The sequence below is a fragment of the Vanellus vanellus genome (genome assembly GCF_965231255.1).
Source record: "Vanellus vanellus genome assembly, chromosome: 5".
Lineage (NCBI taxonomy): Eukaryota > Metazoa > Chordata > Aves > Charadriiformes > Charadriidae > Vanellus > Vanellus vanellus.
This window is the reverse complement of record NC_138910.1, coordinates 25,785,493-25,804,258: the sequence shown is the minus strand read 5'-3', so window position 1 is coordinate 25,804,258 and position 18,766 is coordinate 25,785,493. Positions and strand designations below refer to the sequence as shown.

The following is an 18,766-nucleotide window of genomic DNA, read 5'->3' as shown; positions in this document are numbered from 1 at the left end:
CCCTGGGTTTTGTTGAAAAGGGTAGTTTTAAAATAGCCCGGTTTACGTCATCAGCTGATCTGTCATTTTCCATAATTCATGAGCACTGGGGCAAGATTAGACAATGGAGTCCTGGGTGAGAATTCATTAATTTCCTCCATGTTTTTAGAAATGTCAGAGGTGTAAAGCTGAGAATAATAAAAGTCAAACTCCTTAGATATATCTACTGTGCTAGGAAGAATATTACTCTGAGCATCTCTGATAGTATACAGTGTCTTAGCGTGCATGTGTCTTTAATTGGTATGCAAGGAGTTTATCTGCTTTACTGCCTGCACTTATCAGAAAAGATATAAAATGGGATGGTGATAATGGCTGCCTTCAAAGAAAAAGATATGTTCTTTCAAGGGTGTAAGTGCAATAAATCTTTCTAGTTTAAGGGCTCACTGGAAGCAGAAAGATTCTGTTCTGCTGACAACTGAATGTGGGCAACTTTCCCAGGGGAAAACAAATCATGTTTCTCTATTCAAAATATAGTAAAAAGTCACAGAAATGTGGTACTCCGGAATGTATATTACAGTATTTCCTACTGATTCCTTTGCCAATTAAGACACACTTACATTCTAATACGTTTCTCAAACGGTTAATATAAGGTATCTGGCACTGAATATGCTTAGAATAAATACACTTGTGAATGACTCCCACAGTAATCTGCAGTTCAAATTTAAAAAAAAAAAAAAAAAAGACTAAAAATAAGCAGTCGACTTTATGTCTTTTTTAAACTATACCACAGGAATTAATTTGCCTGGAATAAAAGACACAATGCTGACTTCATTGCTATTCCAGAACCATTCTGCGCGCCTGTGAAAAGCAGAGTTAACTACAGGCACCTACTGGGTCCTGAAGGGGTCTTCGGTGAGTTGGAAAGAAATCAGTATATTTATTTTAGAAACCCCCACATTATTCATAAGAATCAAACGTTGTGCCTGACTGTTAGGGAGAAACAAAACAGACAAGGGTGTTTTAAATTGATCTGTCAGTATGGTGCTTTCCAGTGCTCACTTTGTTCATGCAGCCAGCAACTGATGTTAGCATGAATTTAAATAATTCCTCTTGCCTTGAATAATGACCACGAAAGTTGAGTAATGGTATCTAGGAAATATCCTAACTTTTGAGGAGCTGCCTCTTATCTAGGACTGTTTGTTTGCTCCTCGTCTCCCCCTGCCCCTAATTGCAGGGAGGTGCTCTGCACAGCATATGACTAAACATAATACAATTTGATTTGTGTTGCAGTGTTCTGCAAAGAACAAATCTGTAAAATTACAACATGTGAAAGCTTAACACAATGATATAAAATGGCAGTGGCACGGTTCATATCTTAAACTGACAGACTGATGGTGATTATTGCAAGGACAATGCCCTGCATATGTCAAACGATTTGCAAATAATTTATGTCATCTTATCCTCCATTATTGTTTTTGCAGAGGACATAAACTGTGTCACTAATATTAAACTGTCGGCGAAAAAAGCCTACCTCAGCTTTTTCCTAGCTGAGAATGCAAAGACATCTGCGCAGAGACAAACATGCATATGGCCATCATTTGTCCAACATCTTACACATTGTGAAGGTTTTTTACTTGAAATGCCAACCTATGTGGCAGATGATGTATGTGTTTCTTCAGTCCTGTGATTACCAGCACAGAGCTGCTCTGCAGTGCTCTTCACCTCATCAGTTCCACAAGCTGCACTCCAAGGTGTGTGAAACATTTGCAGGGAGATGGCATCTGACATGCAGCAAGGCAAAAGCATTCTGGTGTGAATATTTGACTCCAGATTTTGTTCAAATCAGGGTCAGATTCTGACCTGGAGAAATTAGTGTGGGTAGAGATTTAGCACTACAAAATAGCAATTTGAAAACTGGAATGAATGTATTTTAAAGACAGGGAAGCAGAGGGAAGCGGTGCTGTCTCCCGGGTGACTCCCAAGGGGCTGTAAAGGAGAGGGGAAGGGGGAAGGCTTTATAAATGACCTGGGCTTTATTCTTTCGGAAATAAGCAGAGGACAAGGCAATCTTAGTCATTTCTATTTGTTAAGTTGCATTATCTCAACTGCTGGGTTCTTTGTTTAGGTTTCGATGGTTCATTTATTACTACCAAGAAATGCCTTTGAAGGGTGATTTTCAGAGGCCGTTGTGGTTAAAAAAGCAGCAAAGAATGCGGTGCGGTGGTCGGAGCATGGAGCTGGGAAACCAGCCGCCAGCCTCCTGCTCTAGATTTTGCCTTGCTCACATTTGGGACAAATTACTTGCAACTGCTGCGGCTTGACTTACTCTTCTGTCAGGCAGGTTTTTCTGTCTGACTCATCCATTTGGCTAAGTTTGCCAAGTATTTCGTAATCTTTGGCTAGAAATCACTCGTTTGATTGCAGATCGGTGACGTTTCAAATGGGATGCATCAAACAACTTCGGTTGGCTTCAGTGCAAGAGATGGCTCCAATTCACTGCGGTGAGGAGGACAATACACTGAGAAACTCACTGAGCTGATTTAAGGATTGAAAGGGAACTCCATTCTCTCATTGCTACTATTTTTTCCTCTTTTGGAAGCCTTTTCTGAGCGTTTTGCGCTTTTAACCCCATCAGGAGTGGAATCTGCTCCTTGCCTTTCCAAGCTTTTCCCAGCCTACTTCTCAGTAAATCACAGTTTATGACTATATTAATAATTTTTTATTCCTATAACAAAAAAATGCCAAAGAAATTTGAGAGAACTGCATTATCCAAACGAGTTTTAATCTCACTTTCCATTTTTTCCAGTGTTGAATTTTGTTAAACTTAAAAAAAAAAAGAACACCTATTACCTTGTGATTAGAATTGTTTGTGATTACTGAGTTTGAAAAGCAGATTTTCCATAGTTTATGGAAACACAATGTGCTTCCTGTGGCAGTAGCATTTGGAGTCACTATAGAAAGGGGCAGAAGGTGATAGGCTTGCAGGATGCTTCTCTCTGTCTAAACAAATCCTAGTAAGGTGATTTCACGGGCACAGGGAATCCGTTTCAAAGCAGAGGGGAGAATGCAGACCCGTGGGCGTGAAAACCTTTCCTAAAGGTGAGTCTTTCCTTTTCCCAGTGCAGGAAGACCCTGAAGCGGCAGCAACAGCAGGGGGATCACAAAAGGATGTCAGGGAGAAGGGGCAGCAGGACAGGCCCCAGGAAGATGCACTGAACCAAATGAGAGTGCCACCACAGGAACAGGTCTGCAGGAGCTGCCCTCTGTGTGTCAAAAGCATTTCCATCAGGTGACGGGCAGCGTTTCCCACAGCAGAGTTTTTAGGCTTTGCTACAAGTGTGCTTTGGCATAACAGCGAGAGCTTTGCTCTCACACTTGCACGTAATACACAAGTCACGGGCACGTCTGTGATCATCACACACAGAAACCTACCTGCCTTTTTACAAAACCTTATAACCTACAATAAAATATGCTGGAGAGAAGTTTACTTAAGTAGATAAAAACGTACCCTTCCCATTAATGCCCCCAAACTACTGTTCTTCATCAACTGGTTCCTTAAACATGCCACAACACACACTTAAAACTGCAAATGAAAGAGATCGTGGAGATAGTCAGTAATCTCAGCCTTATACGTCTTGGCTAGGAGGCATCGCAGATCAAAATGCTACGCACTTCTGAGGGAAGGGGTCGACAGAAACTGCAAAGGAACTTTAGAGAGAAATTTACAGGAATCACAATAGAAACAGCAGTGGACCTAAAGGGAACTTTTTATTGTCTCGACAAGAAAAGCAAGTGGGCAGCTCTTAAACCAACAGTCCAAGTGAGTTTGTCTGAGAGATGAAGGATAATTTTCACAAGATAATCTCAGGTATTAGTCCTGTGCATCAGTGACAATACCGTTGATCTCAGCAGTGAGAGAATGGTGTGACCAGCAACAGATAGCTCCAAAGTCAAGAATACCTGGCCAAAATTGTATTTTGTAGCTGAAAGTAGAGAGAGATGTCACCAGCCATGAGGGGATGACAGACAACCTGAGATGTATGACTAGGGAGGTGGACTTGCTGCTGCCAAATCTTTGGCAGCAGGAAGCGGTAGCGAGTGTAAATTCATGCTGAGAGAAGAGAAACTTGGAAGAGGAAGATGCTCTGGGAACTGGGTCATGCCACAGTTGGTCCAGTCCAGCTGGGTGATGGCTGGTCTTCTTTCCAGCTCCACAGAACTTGTCATGGCTAACCTGCACTGGATCCTCCCCACAGCGCCTGCAACAAGGTTTATTCAGATGCTCTCTGATGGCTGCCTGCTTAGCTTAGGAAGACGGTCTTCTGATTAAATGAGCCCTTTGCTGCAGCTTTTATTTTCCATGAAGGATCGTCCTTTTTATTCTTGTTTCAAATCTTTGTTACTGAACTGAGGTCACAAACCCTGAAAGACTGATGATTTGAACAGTGTTTGTAGTGAAGGTGACCAACAAGCCCTATATCCTCAAGGTCTCTAATTTTCTTCTTAAATGCAGAATAAACTGTTAGGTAAAAAAAATCTAGATGAGAGAGCATGTATGTGACATAAAGCTTGCTTACAAAAATGTCCTTACTGACAAAGTGGGATTCTCTCAGCGTTAAGCCAAATAGGAGAGGCATGAGTTCATGTTGACCTCTCATCAGCTCACTATTTCAAGGCAGCCTCTGGGCCCACTGGCTCAGTATACAGGAGTTACTTTGGCTGCCACAGATGTCAGCGGGGCGGCCCGCCTGTGTCAACAGTGGGAAGTTCTTCACCTCAACTAGTACCAAATTTGAAGTCTGCAGCAATAGATGTGAATGGTTGATGCTCCCTACGGAAAAAGCCTGTGCCTTCTTTCCAGCAAATGAATTAGTTGGAGCCAAAAAGGGTCTCTAAAACACTCGCTATTTTTCTTTTTTCTTGCAAGCCTCAACAAGCAAACAAGATTGCACCTAAAGTTTCTGCTTGCTTTCAGTGGTGGAGCTTGTCTCCTGGGCTGAGTTCTTTGACCATAGTCAAGGCTAAGTCAGTTTTTACATCCCATTTATGAACCCAGAAAATAGCGTTCCTGTGGGCATCGCTGCACGGTCAGCTCCTCAGCTCCCCGCAATGGTCTTGCAGGGAGACGACCTGGTATGCCAGGGTGACTTGGTGGCTTAAGGTTGTAAGAGCACACACAGACCTCATTTCAACTTAACCACTTCTGTGTAGGCCAACCCTTTTTGTATTTACACGTGAAACACTTCCCATCAGGTGGCTACAGCTTGCGGGCTCTTTTAATCCCGCAGGTGACTAATGGCCCCGGTATGGATAGTTACCTGGGTGTAAACTCAATTCTCTTGATGTCGCTGATTTGGTTTCCTGCACCTCTATTATTGCCTTCAGACAATGGTGTTTTGCCAGGCTGGTAACTGTTCCTATGGCAAAACCTTCCAGCCTAGACAAGCCCTAGAAGGTTAAAGTCATTTCAACGTTTCTTTCGAGGCGATTACACAATGGGCTGTGAGCTCTCTGCCAAACACTACCTTTTTTTTTTACAAAGTTGGCCTTGTGGGCGTGAGCCAAGTATTGCAAACCTGTGACGCAGATGAGCGCATGTTAGCAGTTAGTGAATGACAGAAGAGAGATCAGCCAGGAAAGTTTCAAACTCCATCAGGGTATAGCCTGACTTTGCTTATGCTTTCTACTTCCAACTCCTACTTTTATCCTAAGATCAGATAACGAGTAGCACTTTTTCTTTGTAACAATTCATTAATCAGAGAAATGATCCTTGCTAGTGTTTAGATGTTTTACTTAATTTGGTACTTCTGGCCTGCTGCCCCAGCAGTGCCAAAATTATTATTTCTCACCCAGCAGGTGATAAATAACAACTTCAGTCATGATTAATACCATGAATTTCTCAACCTGACTAATGCAAAAAACTTCAAACCTGCAGAACAAGTGGGTGCTAATTGTTGTGAGAGCCACTGGAGCTGCACTCTGCTTGTGAAGAAAGCAAGCCACAGGAAATGAAGCGTTTTCTAGCAGCACAGCTGATCCTAAGAGGCATCATTAAGTGCAGCTCAGCAGCATTCTCCGTGTGCTGGTCTGCACTAGGCTCTTTTTTTTCCGCAACACTGAGCTTTAAGTACATTTGAGAAGCAGGAGATTGCCAGGCTGTTTTTCCTTCCTTGGGAAGGAAAAGGGGAAATAAAATAAAAGGGAAAGACAATAGCAGATGACTATCTCATTAACACCACTCAATACTATAACTTTTACTGATACGTGAAGAGTGATAGAGCCTAGCAAAAGCTGCTACCACCAAAGCTCCTTCTCATAATGTCTGTCTTGCAATCTCATCGCAACATCGTAAAACGTAACATCAGAGACTCCCCAGTCAAGGAGAGGGACAGGAAAACCAGGGGCTTGGGAAAGGCCGTCAGTTGGAAACAACGGTCCGATACTATATATTAGTTTGTGGCTGAAATTCTATCTGCTTTCAAATCACAAGCTGGGTTGCTGCAGCCTGTGGTGGAGCAGGATGGTTGCTCCATTTTCCACGCTGTACATGCGGTGGCGCAGGGTATGGTGCTGTGCTGGTCAGGCAAACAAGACCTCCACAACATCTGGAATTGGCACCACGTATTTCTGATAGGAGCAGACACCAGAATCCAGCAAGGATTGCAACCAGGTAACTGTGCTGAGAGGGGTCTGTACTGAGCAAAATTAGTCCCTTCCACAACCCCAAAGCATCATCTCAGGAATGGAGGAGATCTGTTTTCACCAGGACTTTCCCAATTGTTTTATCTCCATCGGGCAAGGAAAGCATCTGCTACTTTCCAACTAGCATTTAGCTCAACTTGAGCATCTCCATATGAAGCTATTAATTCATGAAACAAAACAACTGCGAGAAGCAAACCACCATGGGCAAGTGATTTATACATTGTTCAGACTCAGTAATGTCTATTCACTTGTAGTTACGAGCGCCTTTACGGATTTGTGTACTGTTTTGGTTGAGTGACTCCTGCAGTTCCTGGTGGGGTATATTCAGAGGATGTATGTTAAGCCATGGTGCAGCTGCTCCTGACATTCTGTTAGAAATCTAATTTTTGTCTTCATTTTGGGAAACTTAAAAGGTTCCAGCTGTCTGCTTTCTTCACCCAAAATAACCTCTGGGACCTTGGGGTTTTTTAGCTTGAAAAGCTAGGAAAGAAAAATCATCATCCACACTGTCCTGCTACATGAAACACACCATAGGCCTTCCTGGCCCGTTTCCTGCCTCTGGTGCAGCAGTCGTGCTTCAGTCATGGGAGATCTTTTAGAAAAACACACAACCCAAGAGTAAAATTCTCACAGACTGCACTTGCACAGCCTTGTCTAGTAGAGAGCTACTCAGACTAACAGAAAGCTCTCTCTACTTGGCCTCGGTTAAGGCAGATTGTTGACTTGCTCAGCTCCCCTGCTGTGAAGGTTATTGGGTTTGAGTTAGGGTTGGTCTAGGGTTTTTTTCCACCCTTAACTGGTTTTTTGCTGGTTCTGTTTCATTTTTTCATTCTTTTTCTTGAACCACGCACAGCCTTTCAGGAGCAATCGGTATCAGTGTCCTTTCAGCATCGGTGTCCTTTATAGGACTGTGGCTTCCCAAGAGTTAAAGCAAGGCTTACAATCTTTGGTCCTTGGTGCTCTCAGCTCAGTCGCTCTGCTAGCAATGTCATTTAAAAAAAAGCATAATGGTTTCTTGTATTCATGAAACACAAAGTATACCCTTTGTCTAGGATTTTAATAGCTATTTTCAACACCTGTAGCAAAGCCAAGATTTTCCTTGTAGTTTTTAGATATCACCCAGAATTAGGTGCAGCCTGAACTACAAACCAGCCCTGTGGCAAACATGCCGTATAGAAAGTATGCTCTTCAGTCAAGGAAGTAAGGAATGCTTTTTCCCATTTAAATTTTGTTTTACTAATTAAGTTATCAAAGTCACACACAAGGAACAAGGGATGGTTAAATTTTCAGAAGCTACTCAGTTTAGCTTCCAGAGCTCAGTCTCTGCTTGTTCTCTCACTTCAATATTGAAAACTCCGTGTAATTTGCCTGTCTCTGTATGCTTAAGTGCAGTCTGAGTAGCTCAGGTGTATTTCCACAAGCTTTGTTTGTAACAGATTAGTATCTTTTGCCGAACCACTTCCACAGCATTTGAGTATATTTTTTAGATGAGACATTCAAAGTGGGTTAATGCATATGGCTACCTCAGTGGGGTTTTTTAATCCTCTGAAGTTATAAAGTTTGCTATATATTACCACACAAAATTTGCAGTAACCAGCAGTTCAGCATTCAAAGTGTGGTATTAACCAGTGCTTGCTCTGCCTCACGGAAACCTTGCCAAAATAGAAAAACATGGTTTAATTCAATGCTGTTTCAAAGCAATTGCTAACATTTGGTTACAAGTTGACTAATGGGCACCACAGCCTTGAAAGAGGAACACATGCCCACTTGCAGTTTTTCGGACTGCATATAAGTTAATGACTGTGCATAGGTGGGCTTGGAAATACATTAAGTAAATTACTCCTGCAGTTCAGTCTACTGGTAGGAGAACTGCCAAAGCCACAGAAGCTAGGTTAAAATCTTTACTCACAAATGGTGCTCTGTAAATAGCAGGAAGTAAAAGGCAAGTTTAATTGCTCTGGATTAAGACACTTCAGTTTTCATGCAGGATTTCCCCATCGCCGTGACACTGTTAGCTTTAGAGACTACTAGAGAGTGTTCTCTCAAAGTAGTGTATATCATAATATTCTCTCCAAACTAAGAAAATCCCCACAACAAATTCTTTTCCGGTTTTCCCATAAGTTGCATCAATGCAGAAAAGCAGGTTTGAAATATCTGGGTTCTCAGCTACCGACTGCTTTGATAGCAGAAATTGTCACTAATCAGTCAAGAGCTGATGGGTTTTAGTTTAGAAAGGTATTCAACATACGCATCTGAAATTTTAAGACTGAAATGCAGGACAAGGGCAACTTTCCTCTCCTGGCAAGAATGATTTCTTAACAGGCCAAGACCCCTTTACACACCAGTCCTTACATGGATTTGACTTCAGTAGGAGTCCTGTATCATAAGCAGGCAGTAAGAATTCAGCTCCATTTTCCAGTTGAGCTGACAAGAGTGGGTCCCCGCAGCAGGAATGAGTAAGCAGTAGTGGTCCGTGAGCTAGAGAGTCAAGAGAGACCCAGCCAGTCCAAGGTACACAGCTGCTTTCTGTTCAGTTTTTTAAAAAGAAAGAAATGGCAGCCAAAAATCTTGTGACCATTGCATAACCAGTTCAAGCCATTAAGTATTTTGACACTGAGGAGAACAATCAATAGAATATATTTCACAGTAAGAAAACACGATGGTTCCAACTAGCCAAACATCCTGAGCTGGTTCCTGCTTGTGCCCGGGACTTCCTGAGTGCACAAGGACTGTTTCTGCCACCAGCACATCCCTAAGGTTGTTGTCGCTTTTGGAAAAGTGTCAAGTACAACTGGCAAAGCAGAGCAGAGTGGTGCCATTTCATGTGTTTGAAGAAATACTAGTCAGACTGAGTCCTTGCTTACACACAGGAAGTCTCCTTCGAAAAGTTCCACGTTGCCAGGGTTTTTGGAGCACCACAATGGTATTTCTTTGTTTACTGCTGTACTACTGTGCCTACATGTACCGTAGCATAACACGGAGACGGAAGGACCAAGGCATGCCAGCCACAGGCTCATACCAAGTCCTTGTGCTACAAGAACCACCCCAGCAAGTACATGAAAGTTCAGAAGCAACATTAACTTACTGGAAGTGGAAACACTGAGACAGACGCTTACCTAGCAAACTCATTTTTTAAACAAAGAGCAAGACAAGCTGAGGATTAAAACCAGGAAATCATAGGAAGAAAAAAAAAATGTAAATCCAAAAACCAAAGGTGAACAACAAATAAAAGCAGAGACAGGACACATAAGAAGTAACAACAGCCAGGAGCTACTTTGACGCAAAGTAAGAACTGACTGAATAAAATCACATCACTTGTATGCCATAGAGCTCCAAGACATTTTTGTCATCCAATTCCTGAATGAATTTTGGCTGAGGCAGGCAAACTTAAGACCTCTAATAAGTCCTTTTATTCCCAGCTTAATAATTCTAACTAGTTTACCATACAACTGTCTTCCACATGTCCTGCCAACAGCATCCCACCCATTAACTACACAGACATGAATTACATAGACATAAAACTTAGTAAGAAAGGCATTCAGAAAGATCAGAGAAACTTCTTAAGGTATTTTATTTATTTTCATACAGATACAATATTTTTCCAAGGTCACTTTAGAGTAAGTTGCATACCGGCTATTAAAACGGAAGTGCCCGTGCAGTCATTTCAGGTTAAATGTGTACAGTATATTCTACAACACAAAAAATGCATTTAGAGTTTTTTCTTGCTCCAGAATGATTTGGCAGCTTCAAAAAAGCTAACACACGTTTCCAGTCTCAAAATCAATCCACTGAACAACAAAACTCAAAACTGAAATGCAATCTACCCCAACCAAAGAACATGCTTATCTCAGTAAGGACCTCTTAGCAGATCGGGCTGCAACAGTTGCAGAGCTGTCTTTATCATGACCCTCAAAGTACTGCTGCTCTATTCGCCGACAAAAGGCTGTGAGGTTACTGTATTTTTTCACTTGTTCAGAGAGTTCGTCAGTGGTTAGCTGAGTAGTGAGGATTGTGAAGAGATGTCCAAATACCAGAGCATCTAATTCAGTTGGTCTGTAAAAACAAACAGAAAAAAGAACAGGTAACAGGTATTGTGGAAGGCAACTCCTGATCAAGAACAACCCTGCTATTCTAAATAACTTCTTGCTAGCCGTGCAATCTAAAAATTGGGAAGAAATCAGGCAATACTGAACTTGCCAAATGCATGAAAACTATATATACAGTATATATGCATACTGCTAGTTCTTAGTATGGCATCTTTCTTTGCTTTTGGTAGCTTGGAAATAACGCTCCTTAGAAAGGGCAGAGTTGCTGATCCAATATCAAACCAGGCTCTACCTTTTAGTTCTGTAACAAGGGTGAATGCATATCAGGTCTTTTGAGGGTTTTTCTTTTTCCTCTGCAGATGTATATAAAAAAACCCAGCTATTGTCTCACAAAGGAAGAAAAAAACAACAAAAAAAGAGGAGGGGGGAAAAAAAAGCATAAAATCCCTATTCCCTTTTTGTGCTTTTCAATAGTCAGGAACTATCCAACCGATAAGAAAAGGAGCTCCAGGGTAACAGCAGCTGGAAACATCTCTTTTTTGAAAGAGGACTACATAGAAGAAAACAGGTATTTTGGGAAACAGTGGTCTATTGAATGTTTCCAGTCCTAACTTAGCTTAGGTATGAGCCTTCTGAATTGTCATCTTGAACCTTTGTATATATATGTAGCCCATGAGCAAATATTTTTTTTTCAAATATATTAATAACTTCAGAATCCTTCTTCATTAGTGTTCAGGTAAGCAGCATGAGGGTTTTTTAACTGATAATTTTTTTGCCTTTCTATTTGTGGATCACTAAGAACTCTCCAGTGGAGCGGTGGATCCTTGTGTAACAAACTTAAATCTGGCAGCAAGAGGCTTCCTTTCTTATTTACCTCCTACAGATTCCCAGAAGTCACAAACTTCCTGAAACATAATGGACTAAGAACACATACTTTCTTAGTACTATTTCAGCTAAAAAATCTTAAAGGTTGAAACTTTACCAGGAAAGCCTGGTTAACAAACAACAAAGACAAAATCCCCAAGCTACAATTCTTTACAAATACAGAAAGAAAATTTAGGAGATGCTATGTTAAAGAATGATGAGAAGAAGCAATTCAAACTTGCCTTCTATAATGCATATTTCTGTATCCACTCAATTTACACTATCAACCTAGTCTCAACTTCGGAAAATTAAGGGGCAAAGACCCACGCAGAAAAGTAACGAAGACCATATGCTGCCTTTTAAAGATATCTCTCTGTCCAAACGTACTTAACTGAAGTCCAGGGCTAAGCATTTCTAGTCTGGTCTATGCACAGGAGACAAGAGGGAGCTAATGTGATGCTATTTAAATCTGTAACATTTAACATATATTGAATTATTGGAAAGAAAAGAAAAAAAAAGACATTTTGCAATTGAAAGAAGTGAGTGAAAGCAGAGGACATCCCACAAAGGCCATGGTGTTCCTTTTTTTCCCCCTGGGATTGTGAATCTTAGTTTTCACTTTGCAACTCATCCTTTGTCAATGCAAGGCTAGTTTCTTCCCCAGTTCTTACAACTCACAGGCACCCTCACGCTGAATCAGTTCATTCAGAGCTGCCCCTGGTGTTAAGAAGGGCTAAAGAAGCTGCCCTGGTCAGGATGGCATGATGTACAACATACATTCACTCTCCTGTACCTAGCAGACAATGTTAACCAAGAAATACAACTAAAGCTTTAAACACACTATTTTAAATAAGAAACTGTATAGAGGTGTACATTTGTAGCCTACGTAAGTTGTGCAGACTCTGTAGAGAAGACAAGCAGGAGTAACAGTAAATCATAAATAGAAAAAAAAAAACAACAGAAACTTAAAGAAACTTTCCTTTTAAAACCTTTAATATCTTATTTCTGAAATTTCACGTTTATATTCCAGTCACACATTTGTATTTCCTTAACTAATCACATGGCATTACAATAAAACAGGAGTTTTCCATATATATATATATTTTTTAAAACGTGGATGTATATCTGTATCTCACATTCCTGGATGTAATATTTCAGTAAAGAGTAACTTACTGCTTATTGAAGAAATATGGTTGTGTTCCTAATCTCTGGGAGAGAGCCTGACAACACTGATCTACGTCTTCAAGCACCTATCAAAACACAGAAGAGATAAAAAAATCCATATTGTCAGGAAATACCAACATTGCAAAAAATAACCTCCTTACAGTATTTGCGCTGACAGTGGGAACAAGGAATACACAATGTTGGAACATCAAACGCTGTTAAAGTCAGTCAAACCTACGCAGTAGGCAGGTAGCTAAGTGTTACTTAATCTAATATTTGATGTAAAGCAATTTTGATTAAGTGCTTCCCATAACATTTATAACTTAAATTAAAGCTTAATTAAAGCTACTAACATACCTCAAAACTGCTTTGCCTTTTTTTTTTTTTTTTTTTTTTTTTTAAGACTTCTGACAGGGGAAGCCGCAATCCTGCAAAGCGCGTATTAATACCATACAGGAAGTGAGGGCCATAACTTACAAACTATTTTCAGGACTACGGCCTAAACTAACATCACCAGAGACGTACACTCATGGTAAAACATCCTTCCTCCCACCCCACCGGGTTGCACATAATTTAAGATTTATTGCTGCTGCAGGCAAATACTTGACTCCAGATAACATTTTAAGTACAAAATATATTTTTTACTACATCTGTTTCAATAAAGTGTTACTCTCCAAAGCAGAAAGGCAGAAAGAAACACAGTAAAGCAGTAAGCTTCACTTTTCACACTGACCTGTTCAAGTGTCTTGCCAGCCCATCCAATGGCTTTCATTTTTCGCCTTACCTCCCATTGCTTCTGATAGGACAAAATGCGGTTAAGAGGCCACGGGTAAGGGGAGCCATACCTCGGGTGAGTAATCTTTGTTTAGAAACAGAAAGGTAGTGTGTTATCATACAAGAAAAAACAGATACCTCTATGCCCAAAATAGCTAATATTCACATACTTCTATCAGAAAGGGAGTTGTAAAAGAGAAAGCAAGTTGTGTGATATGCTGTAATTATTTGCACAGAATTTATAGTTTGCAGCATAACCATTTAAAACTATTACTTCAGAAACATATACAAAACTCATATCTATTTTGCAGTCAGCTACCTCCAGTAATGACACAACTTCCCTAAAATGTATATGCAAGCGAAATTAAAGTGAAAAGACTGTATCATTAATGGTATAAACCTCAATGTTTCATTTATGAGTAGGGACTTGCAATTGTGAGCAAAAGTGTTTTCTCATTAAATTTTAATTAAGATAAATGCTGCAGAACTACTCACCTCCTCTACTGTAACATCATCACACCACTGGAGATAGAGCTAGGAACAGAAAGAACGCTTACTAAAACTTCCTAATAAAGGAGAATACAGAGACAATCATTTCTCACTAGTAGAATATGTTTTTTCTATATTAGATTAAATTTCCATTTCATTCATTCTGTTAGACCTCTGAATGCAGAAAAGAAATCAAAATTGGAAGGCAAAAGCCCAGCTGCTAGTCCTTACTTCACCAGCACCAGAGGCAAGCTGAGACTGAAGGCCCACTCCCACTGCCCACACTGCATGCAACTCGGCACACAGGTCACCAGCCCTCAGCCACCTCCAGCTTGCCAGCATTTCCAACACTGTTCCTATGCTGGGAATGTGTCACGTTAACTGGACGTGGACATGAACCACAAGGGAACCCAGCCACCCGCTAGGCACATGAGCACATGCACCGTGGGAGCTGACAGGGGGGTGCCTGCCCAGCTGTGGGACAGGGTAGGATCCCAAGAACCACTGGCATTTTCCATCTGTGGAAATCAGTTACTTCTACAGCTACAGGACACACTTGAGAGAGATCAGGGAAGCACACCCATGGCTTCTGTCTACAGGAACATTTCAGCAAGCAATCCATAGGGTCCAGAGAATTTATTCCTACCTCCTTTCACGTCAAAGCTTGATGACCTAATCTAAGAACAAGTAGTGTTTCCAATATAAGGAAAAATCCTAAAGCTTTCCGGCCTACAATCACTTATGTAAGCGTGTGGAGTTACTGTGGTTTGCTGTACCTCTGCTGTCAAGAGCATATTATTGACTAATTCCATGTAGGCTTTCATCTCAGCTTTTTGGACTTCATCCAACCCATCACTGAGAGAATGGCCCTAATGGGGAAAAGAAAAAAAAAAACAAAAAAAAAACCGACACACATGTAAGGATATTGGAATATTCAGCAATGCCTGACCCAAGGACCTCTGAAGTCAATGAGCTTTGGGCTCAGATCCTGATCTCTTACATAGTTCAAGAACAAATTACATATGCCATTTTTACATACAGTGTCCTTCAGAATTAAAAAGAAATCATTGTAACGTTAACACAGCTAATCTACAAGAAATGTAGACTATTTTATCAGTTATAGATGAACGCAGTTTGAGCACACAGCCTCCTGTGTATCTCTGTGGCAAGAAGTAAACATAAATTTACATCTGTGATACAGCTTTATCAGCTGCTTGGTGAAAAGAAAGTATTTTTTAAAAATGAGGGGGGGAAGAGGGAAGCCAAGGCAAATTTGAACACTATCTGACACTTCAGGATTTAAATCAGTCAGTTCTGGATTTAGGAGCTCTGAGACCCAGAGACAGGGCACTTAGAAAAACAGCCTCAGAAACTGGCACTGGTATGCAGCTATCCCACACAGAATTTACTTCCAGAATTTGAGTAAATGACAAAGAAAAACACTTCCACATCAACAAATTTCTAGTATAGGATATCTTTCTTTTAAAATGGCACTAGATTTCTACACAGTTTTAAGAAAGTAAGTAACATTCCAGAAGAGGACACAAATCAACACAAGCACTAAGCAGGATTAACATGCTATTTCAGTAACTGAAGAAAACAATGTACTATTACCTTGGCTTTTACAAACTGGACTATGGGCCCAAGTTCAGATACTACTTGATTTCCCACATGAATAAAGGGTACTTTGCCTGTAAAACGAGAGATGGATTTTAGTAAGAGCTTTTTATACCTCTAAAACATAACTTACAATTTTCAAAGCAATTAAATTTTGCAGGTACACCTGAACATATGTTTTTTTTTCAAATAAGCACAGGTAAAGCTCTAACACAAATAGCTCACCCAGCAAACATATGTAGTAACAAATATCTTCCTCCTGATTTTCCTCCTCCTGACCCTCTTTTACATGCAATACTTGCAATTCTGTATTTCAAAGTTATTGAGATCTATCGACTTGTACTTAAATAATGGATTTTGCTTTGCTGGAAAGACTTAATTCAACGCTTCTCTGAAGTACAACTGAGAAACCCCAGGAAAGCAGACAGAGCCCTTGGCTAGTTTTACAACACAGCGCGTTCCCACCCTCCCTTCTAACCCACTAGCAAGGAAAGGACTGCTGAAATGATGACAGGAGATGTGGCACTGTGCCCAGAAAAGCAAGCAGGGGAAGTGCAAACACACACTCAGCCAGGCAGGATCTTGACTCTCCCTCCTCCAGTCCTTCAGATTTCCAACAACTGGACCCACCAGCTCCTGCTGGCTACCCTAGACTTCACCCTGTAGTTGTGAGCTGGTATTTTTGAGACTGTGGTCCTGGGGTCAGGAACAGGTTCTCAGTATGAAACCCACAGCTTCACAATCTTGGGGGCTGGGAGAGGGAAGGAGCTGCTACATCATCATGGAAGCATGGGGTTAAAGCTTAATACTAGTAAGGCTCAATGTTCAGTCTATGAAGCTGAGCCTTGAGGGTCCAGCATGGAGCAGGGCTAAAAATGGCCAGTCCTCAAAAGGAAACTGGGAAATGACTGTGTCACTGGTGAAACTTTAGGGGGTGTGAAGGGCTCCCGAGTCTGCATGCACCACCATCTCTGCTTGGTAACTTTTCTTAAACGCAGAACTGAGCCAAAGCTTTAAGGCGGGCAGAGATACAAGAGGAAGCCCTGTTACAAACAGCAAGCCACAAAGAATGACAGAAGTTGCTTTACGCCCCTTCTTCCCAGCTCCCAACATGTGAAGCTGAGGGCTCCTGCTCCAGTGCACCCTAATAAGGTTGCTTGTCCTGCAAATCTTCATCCAAGTGCAACTGACAAACATCAACCTAATATTTAAGACTAAATCTTTTAGGATTATTTACATTACAAATAATCCATAAAATAAAATGAAGATAAATGCTGGATGCTTTGTATTACTGAAAGCATCCTAAAGCCCAAAGGCACTAAATGAGCCTGCCCAGTGCAGTGGAGCACAGCATCCTTGTACCTTCCTGCCTCTCACTGTGGGCAAACTCTGCTCTCAATAGACAGCCCAAAGAACAAGATCAGTATCTGCCTGACTCCAAATATGTTACTAGCAATACATTCGCTCTTTTCACCGAAACGCAAAAAACCTACTGTTCTGCCTAGCTCAAACCCAGTTCATGCTAACAGCAGATTCGGTCATGGTATTTATCATGAGATTCACTTCTCGCTGGCTTGATCAGCCTAAGAGTAATAAATGAAGTGCATCGCACCAACCAAGGCTTCATCTGCATCCACACGCTGCACGTTGAGGAAGGATACGCAGACCTCTATGTTACCGAATTCAGCAGTTTCAGTCAGACTGTACTTCACACACCAAGACAATCCTTTGGTATCATACTTTTGACTCCCTCAGAATGGGTTTCATCATTAGGACAACTATGAGATAAATAACCTTCCTCCCAAAACAATGAGATCTTTGCAGATCTTTGTCTGCTGCTACCGTGAGACAGAAGGTGATGGGGAGGGAGAAGGGATTAAATGAAAACCTTGTCTGAATTATCATTAAAGAACCAATACAAAGAAAGGAAACAGGGCAAGTGAATAAAATAACTAGGACTCCAGGAGTAAGAGCACAAAGAAAACATGTATTTCTACCTACATTAAAAATTGAAGTCGTATAATTTCCCCTCTTGTGCTCCTTGTTTTCAGCAGAAGGAAGTGTTCAGACCCACATTACAACATCAGATGCCAGCAAGTGTGGACATGGGGGTGTGAGTGGCAGAGAAGCAAGAGCATGCAACCGCCACCAGCCCTACTCCTGCGCATGCGAGATACTCCTCTCTACATGGATTCAGCATTTCAAAGCTAGCTTTATTTACTAACAAATAATTTATATACCTTCATATTTTGCTGTTTTTTCACTATTGCCCAGCAACTGGGGTTTTTTTATATAGCGTAATTCCACTGCTTTGACCAAAATACCAGTAGCAGCAGCAGAACCCATACAGCTGGTATACATATACTGACAGGCACTTGCATGTGGCAGTCATCAGCCAGAGCCAGGTAATCAGTAAATAAGTACCTCCTTACACAACAAAAATCTGGGACACAGTGTGAGGATTGCCAGTCTTCTGAGCCCTGCATTCAACAATTCTGTTTTTTAGGCAACCTTCTGGACCTGGCCTCTGGACGTTTCTAGGCAACCAGACATCTCCAGCAAAAGGTAGGTGCTGTACCCTTCTAATACTTAATTTACTGTTGGTGGGTTTGTATTTTTCCCCCAGACAGTTTCATGGATCAGAGGACAATTTAAAACTGCCTGTCACCCTTAACAGTGACAATGGACCCTTCAGTCTTCTCCTGTCTCAACATCCTGGCAATCGTCTCCCAGACAGGGTAACAAAAGATACTCCTCTGGTATTGTCTTACCCCAGCAATGGGAAAATATAACAGCATTCACTAGAATATTGCCTAGATGCAGAATAAACCCACTTTTGGAAACGCAAGTCTTCCTGCTTCAGGACACAACTCCTCTCGGGCATTTTAGAGGTTTCCGCCAGGCATCTGAAATGTGTGAATGCTATATATAGGTACTGCAGTCGCAGTTAAACATTGTGCCAATGTTACTTTGCATTTGACTGTTTTAATTGTTTACAGGGGAGAAACTGCACTGGAGAGGAGGGGGGAAGGCAACCCATACACGGTAGCACTGACCGACTGTTATCAGCAAGACAAGGCGCAGTTGCCATGGTATCAAAATGGAGGTATAACGTAGTAATCTAAATGAAG

The 18,766-nt window shown here is 41.3% G+C and overlaps 1 protein-coding gene across 2 annotated transcripts in view; it reads right to left on the bottom strand.

Moving 5' to 3' along the window:
* Positions 1-10,233: 10,233 nt before the first annotated feature.
* MTX2 (metaxin 2) overlaps positions 10,234-18,766 on the bottom strand; it is a 36,156-nt gene continuing 27,623 nt past the window's right edge. The window contains exons 5-10 of one of the 2 annotated variants that reach the window (XM_082484445.1): positions 15,630-15,709; positions 14,795-14,887; positions 14,025-14,063; positions 13,489-13,614; positions 12,765-12,841; positions 10,234-10,734 (exon numbers count right to left, since the gene is read on the bottom strand). In XM_082484445.1, the coding sequence (XP_082340571.1) occupies positions 10,524-10,734; positions 12,765-12,841; positions 13,489-13,614; positions 14,025-14,063; positions 14,795-14,887; positions 15,630-15,709 (626 nt within the window). In that variant the 3' untranslated portion in view covers positions 10,234-10,523. The remainder of the gene's footprint in view (positions 10,735-12,764; positions 12,842-13,488; positions 13,615-14,024; positions 14,064-14,794; positions 14,888-15,629; positions 15,710-18,766) is intronic. The other variant, XM_082484446.1, reaches the window with a different exon arrangement.